The 6,993-nt window shown below is 49.6% G+C and overlaps 1 protein-coding gene across 1 annotated transcript in view; it reads right to left on the minus strand.

The window, feature by feature from the left end:
• The window catches only part of PDE7A (phosphodiesterase 7A), a 121,369-nt gene extending 116,780 nt beyond the window's left edge, over positions 1-4,589 (minus strand). The window contains exon 1 of the mRNA XM_058668675.1: positions 3,843-4,589. Coding sequence (XP_058524658.1) covers positions 3,843-3,980 — 138 coding nt within the window. The 5' untranslated portion in view covers positions 3,981-4,589. The remainder of the gene's footprint in view (positions 1-3,842) is intronic.
• Between the last annotated feature and the right edge of the window lie 2,404 nt (positions 4,590-6,993).

Genomic DNA, 6,993 nt, shown 5'->3' on the forward strand with positions numbered 1-6,993 from the left:
CTAGTTACAGAGTCTGTGACCACCATACTGGACAGTGCAGAGAATATTTCCATCATCCCAGAAAGTTCTATTAGTCAGTGTTGACCTACAAATGGCTCTGGGTCATCTTTGCCCCTCATCCCCCCACCTCTGCTCATCTGTCTAGAAACAACTGCTTAACTTTGGCCTAAATCTCTATGACCCCAAGAAACTACCCTCATTTACCCCAGAAATTTACATATATCTTCCTTATAGTCTCATTACACCTTGATAACTCCAATATAATAATTACACCACATACAATCTTATCTCCCCCCCACTAATATCCTGTAAGGTTCTTAAGGAGGAACCAACTTTCATCTGAGGGACTTTGAATTCTGGCATAAATGGGACCCTGATAATTGGTCACATACTATGAAAACCACTGACGGTGAGAAAGCACGGCTATAGGAACAAGGACTACAGCTGGAAAGTGTTTATCCAAAAGCAAGGGGGGAAATTTGGTTAGGTCAACAAGGCCACAGGGTTTTTATATAACTACTGATTCTTTTTTTTTCCCCTCAACAACTAATCTCTATTGTGAACATCGAACACAGTAAGTCACACAATGCTGAGCATTATCATGACATGCTTCCTCACAAAAAATGCACATACACCAAATTAGACATAGGATTTGGCCTTCTGTTTTATCAGAAGCATGTTGACATACTAATCTCAATGTTTTGTTCAATATTAACATATTATCATAGTTTCATGACGGATTACGTTTCAATATGTCTAACCCAATTAAGATTTGATTCCGCTGCATTGAAAGTTTGCAATAATCCTAAGTGCAGTGACTGGCACAATCATCAACACTCTAACCAACCTCCCATATTTACTGAGAAATAACCTATACAAGGAACCACGCACGTAACGTGATGAACAAAGCAATTTTTGCCTTCATGCATTTCTGAAAGACAGATCTGTAAACTTAGCAAGCAACAAGATATTCCATAATGGCAAAGAACAAACTTCACTCAGACTTCTTATTATTCAAGCAGTTCAAAACAAAGCATTCTCCATTTGAAAAAGCCCTACCTACGTGGTTCAAACGCCTCATTTAGCGGTATCTTTGGAAGAGCTAGTGTTCCACATAAATGAATTTTCCAGGTAACTCAAGCTTGTCTATTGAGGCACTAACTATTTAGCACAGAAATCTTTTCTTGAGAAAACAGTACAAGGAACTGCTGCATGAAAAAAGAAAAAAAAAAAAAGGAAAAAAATCTTGCAATTTTTAACTACATTCTAGCAGACATTTTGATTAACAATAATTGTGTGTACAATACACAAGCCCTTAAACTGAATGTCTTCAGGGTGTCTTTTTAAGTCTTTGGCTTTGAAGATTCTGTCTCTTGGTCACTGGCCATTGCTGTGTCAGCTGTCAATTTGTGCCATCATGGGTGAGAAGGGACTCTTGCAGGCCACTCATCTCACATCTGCTACTTAGAGAGTAAGTTTGTTAAAATTTTGCCTCAAACACACATGCGCTGAGAGGTTTTCCGAATGCATTTTGCTTACACAGTGCTTCCTGCTTAACTCCCAGATCAGTCACAGTCTGCAGTTACAAGTACCAAACCTGTCTTCTGGACAAATGAGTCGCGGCTGCATTGTCTCTACATTGTTATGTATGAAAGCAATGCTCAGAGATCACTTCAGCACCAAGTCAGTCACTCCACAAACAGGTATTAAATGCCCACTGCCAGGGCGAAATTAAAGCACAGAGAAGACTGCTAGGGCTCAATATTAAGAAGAAAAATGATCATTAATGTCTAAAAAAAGGAAAAAATGGGCTTTTTAAAAAGGGCTTCCTAAATGATATTACAAAGTCACCTAAACATTCTATACTTTCTGTCCTGTTTTATGCTGGGCCACTGAAGATTCAAGTTCTGCCCTGATGGAGATTCCAAAGTTTTCTATCTCGTTTCATTTTTACTACAAAATTCACCCAGGCCTCAAGAAATGAACAGCACATATGCTTTCTCATAAAGCAATACTCAGAGTCTTGATAAACACTTACACACCCACCTCAGCATCCTGGGAAGGGGAACATCACTGTAACAATGAGCAACGTAAGTAGCCAAAAAATTAACTCAGGAAAATTCCCATCCACAGTTTCCAAAGTTCCTATGCTTTTCTCTTTGGGGGTTTAGGAAAGTTTTTAAGCCTTCAGTGTAAAACACGGGTAACTACTACAACACTGACTTCATGTGCTACATACCTATTCGCTGAATTCCACTACTCGTTCAAAACTATGACTAGGAAATGAGCCCAGGAGGTGCAGCCTTCAAAACTGGTCTCTCTGGGTTAATTAAAACCACAGCAAGCAGCCTGGCTGAATTCCCTTGGAAGATCCCTTCTCATTCATTTTCTCCCCGGGGAGTACAAATATTTGTATTTTCTACTTTTATAAATGATCAGTGATTGACTTTACTATTAAGACAGACCTGGAAATGGGAAATTACCAAGGTCATGTGCCTGCTAACCTAAGGAAGCAAAACGACACTCGCAAAGTGCAAAATCTCTCATTATTTCATGTCAAAACTGTTGCGAGCAGGGCACTGATATCACTCTATTATCAATTCTGGAACATGCAAATGCCTTTAGCAACACTAAAGAGGCAGCTCACAGCCCTACCTTTCCAAATGCATAACAATGGATTCTTCAAAATGCTACTTCATAGTACAGCAATTTTTACATGTCGGTTCTGATCTCATTAGCACACCGCTTTTGGCTGCGAGAGAAGTCTGATTTTAAATAAAAAGAATGGAGAATGAAATCGAAATACAAGCTCCTGCTCTCTGGAAACAACTCAAGCTAACAAGCAAATGACAATTTATTGGGCAGATACCAGATGCAAAATCTAACAGTCCACACTACATGTTCAAAAAAAAAAAAAAACTGTAACAACAGATGTAGCTCAAGATATTCACAACATAACTGCAGAAGCATGGTCCCATGCAAGATATTAACCAGTCAGAAAAATAAATACACTTCACTGAAAAAGTGGTCATGAACACCTAATATCTGGCAGCAAAAAATGAGGAAAATCAGCTCAGATGTAAGCAATTCTTTCCATTCCCCTCTAATTTAAGCCCGACTACCAAAAATGAGCCACCCCCAAGGTGGTGGCCAAGAGCATCCCTACATTAAAAACACAATTTGGAGGAGCAACCGGTCCTGAATCATTCAGAACAGTGTTCCGGTGAGCAGGTTCTCTCACAAAAATCTCCTTGTCAAATTAAACACGAAAAACTTGGCGGGCCTCTCCTCTGACACGACGCTGGGGCCCATCCACAGAACCGAGGCACGAAGAAGACGGTGCCGGGGCTTGCAGGCCTATTGTTCTGAGAGAACTGCAGGACCAGCAGCGTGGGGCGCGCGGGAGCTGGCTGAGGAGAGGCGCGAACCCAGAGGTGTGTGCATGGGGGGAGGGTACAGGTGTGTCGGGGCTGAACAGGTGTGCTCGATGGCCACGGCCAAGGACGAAGAGCCCGGCCTCCAGAAGCAAAGCCAGGAACGAGAGTCATTCCTGCGGTTCAAACCTCTGGGCAGGAAAGGTGTGAGGCCTGAGGAGGGTCTGAAGGGATCCCGCTGGGGTAGGGGGTTGCTGAGGAGGCCAGAGGACCGAGAGTGGACGGCCTCAAGGACTCAGCGAAAAGGCTCTGGCAAAGAGGGTCAGCCTCCAAATCCCCCAAAGAAAGGAACCATGCTGGGGCCGGGGTGGGCGGCGGGAGATTGAGGGGGTGTCGCAGGGGTGAAGCCCGGTGGAAACAAAAGAGACCAGCCCCCCGTGCGCGGGGCCCTCCGGCGGCGACGATTACCTGGGAGAGCTGCCGGGGATTGGGACAGCCGAAGAGAGCGGAGCTGGAGCTGAAGCTGATGGCTCCTCGGCGGCTGAGGACGTGCTGGGGGACCGGCCTGTCCAGGGGCAGCACCGGCAGCTGGTAACATACTTCCATTGAATACGCCCGCCCTGCCTCCGCGCGGCGCCCGCCCTGCCGCGGCCGCCGGCCCCAGCGCTGGGAAGGGGCCGCGGCTCGGGGGCGCCGGGCCCAGGCGGGGGCAGGGCGGGAGGCGACCCCGGGGCCGGGAAGCCGCGCTCACGCCTCCCCGGAGCCCAGCCGGCGGGAAGGTGCTGCGGCGGCCGCGGCGCCAGGGGACGAGGACCCCGGCGCGAGCCCCGGCTCCAGCCGAGCGGGGACGGGGTGTGCAAGCTGGGGCAGCACAGGCACAAGTCGGAGAGGGAACCGCGCCTCCGCCGCCGCCTCCGCCCCGGCGCTCCTGGGCCGACAGGAGAAAGGCAGCCGAGACGGCAGCGCAGGAGCCGAACGAGCACGGAGCGCAGCGATGCAAGCGAGAGCGACGGCAGTGCACGGGGCTCGGGACCAGGCACCAGCTCCGGCCGCCGCCGCCGCCGAGCCCTGCCCCTCCCCGCCTCCCGAGCCTGACTTCACTCCGCCGCCGGAGCGAGCCCGGCCTAATTCACACTTTGCAGCCGCGGACCCTGCGCCAACCACCGACGCCGCCAGCGTGACGTCACGACGCCGCGCCGCAGCAGCGGCCGGGGAGCCGGGCTAGCGGCCGGGAGGGCGGGAGCGGCCGCCCCCCGGGCCCCGCACCCCGAGGGCCGCGCGGGCCCCGCAGCGCGCCCCGCGGCTCGCGCCTGGAGGTGCCGGCGGCGGGCGACGCGCGCACGAGGCCCCGGAGGCTCGGGGTATCCCCGGGCACGCTGAGGTAGTGTGGCGTGGGCTGCTGTGCCGCGCGGGAGGCGACCGCGGGGGAGGGGGCGGCCTGCAGACTCCAGGAACGCAGATCACGAGGCGCGCCCGCCGCCCCGAGCCCTGGCCGCGCGGTCCCCGCCGGCTCTCCCGCCCCGAATTCCCGTTTTTTGGGTTTCGCTCGAGACCGCTGCGGCAGTGACGTCAGCGGGCCGCGCGGGCACCATCGTCCGCTGACGTCACTGCCAGTCCCTTGGCGGGGCCAGACTCCAGTGTTCCCCTGACAGGTGCAGCCCCGTGGCCCGAGGGATGGACAGGGAGGCTGTGAACTTAAGAGTTGAGGGGGGTGGGGTCTGGACGTGCAGAAAAAAAACACCTAGATGGAGAAAGAAGTCGGAGTATACAAAAGATTGTTTGCAGTGATACTGCAAAGACAAAGAGGAGGCTGCAGCATTTCCAGCTCAGAGCTGTGGTTTTGTTGTTTGTTCGCTTTTGATTTTTAGAAAGCAAAGGCAGGTGGAGAGCCCTTGACCTGTTTTGTAAGCTGGATGTGTAATAGCGTGTTCATTTTGTCACATCCCTGCCCAAATGGCCAAAGCTTTTCAGCAGGAGCCGATTGTCTCCAGTGCTTTCCACCCTCTGGTGCTTCAGCGCTAACAAGCTCTCCCCCGCTAGCAGAATGGTGGATTTGGCTCCTCTTCAGGGCACCCACTCTTCCACTTATTTGGGATGACTAGCCACTGGCAAGGTGACAGGCCTTTCAAAGCTCTGCACAGACTGCTGATGCTATCAGGTACAGATGCACTTGGTCTGATAAGTGAACTCCGTCTGCAGACCCTGAATCATCTTCCCATGGCGTTGTCCTATGTTGTCTAAACTTTCTGCTTCCTCCAAGAGTGTTTCTCTACCTGTCTGCTCTCTACAATTACAATAAATGTGAGTATAATTTCCATTGTGGTCTTGTAGATTTTGTCTTGGTGAACTACTAAGCTCCCCTTTAGGGCAACAAGTGATCCAACTCACCATTAAAAGCCCTAATTACTCCCCTAACATCTAGTAGATGTGTTGAGCGTCTGTTGAATGTAGGGATTATGCCCAGCACTTTCTCTTATTACCACATTTACTCCTCACAAAAACTAGATGAGGTAACTTTCAGTATGTAAATTGGAAGCAAGCTCATGGAAACAAGCTTGCTGCAGACCTCACACAAGCCAGCGATGAGAGCTAGCTTCCATGCTTGAGGGTGAATATTGGTGTGCTGTCAGTCTGTGCCACATGAATAACCACGTTGTACTGAATGACAGCAGTTATAACAATGCAGCAGGTTGGTAAACAACGCATCTTTCTTCTACAAAGGCTACTATGAACCTACTGTGTGCTACACATTATGCTTAACATGACCCAACATAATAACCACACACATCAGGTTTTTCCTGATTCTGCAAAGATGCGGGGTGCAGGACCTAAGCCATTTGCCATAACGATCTCTGGTTTGTGATTTCAGAGCCATGCGTGTTCCACCTCCCTGTGCAAAGTCTCCAGGGCTGAACCTCAGCCGTCTTCAGTGTTCTTTCCTGTGTGAGAAAGTGTGTTTACCAAGAAGGTTCTCCAGAGAAACAAAATGCTAGGCTGCATGAAGCAACTTGAAAACGTGTGGAAAATGAAATCAGAAGATGCTTGTTTGGGGCACAAAGAAAGCACTTTTGGCAATCCATGCATAATTTTTTTTCATTATATGCATTTTCCATGAAGTTTCTGAATAATTGTTTGAGTTTATGTGTTTGGAGAAAGAGAGGGAAAAAGATTTTAAGGAATTGGATCACATGCTTGCAGGAATGGCAAGTTTGAAATCTGCAGGGGCAGGCCAGGGGCTGGAAATGCAAGGAAGTGTTGACGTTGCAGTCCTGAGTCTGAAATCTGCAGAGCAGAGCAGCAGGCTGGGAAGTCGGGCAGTTTCTCTATAGGAGCCTGAAGGCAGAATTTCTCATTCCTCACAAAACCTGATTTTGCTCTTAAGGCCATGGGCTGATTGGCTGTAGTCCACCCACCTTGTGGAGGATAATCATTTTAAACTCGAGAATTACAGAAGTTAACCACTAACATTCAAGACAGCATCTAGGGCTAAGTCCTTGCTTTGCACACGCCAGGATCCCATATGGGCGCCAGTTCTAATCCTGGTGGCCCTGCTTACCATCCAGCTCCCTGCTTGTGGCCTGGGAAAGCAGTCAAGGATGGTCCAAAGCCTTGGGACCCT

The sequence above is a fragment of the Ochotona princeps genome, chromosome 9, assembly GCF_030435755.1.
Source record: "Ochotona princeps isolate mOchPri1 chromosome 9, mOchPri1.hap1, whole genome shotgun sequence".
NCBI classification, from domain to species: Eukaryota; Metazoa; Chordata; class Mammalia; order Lagomorpha; family Ochotonidae; genus Ochotona; species Ochotona princeps.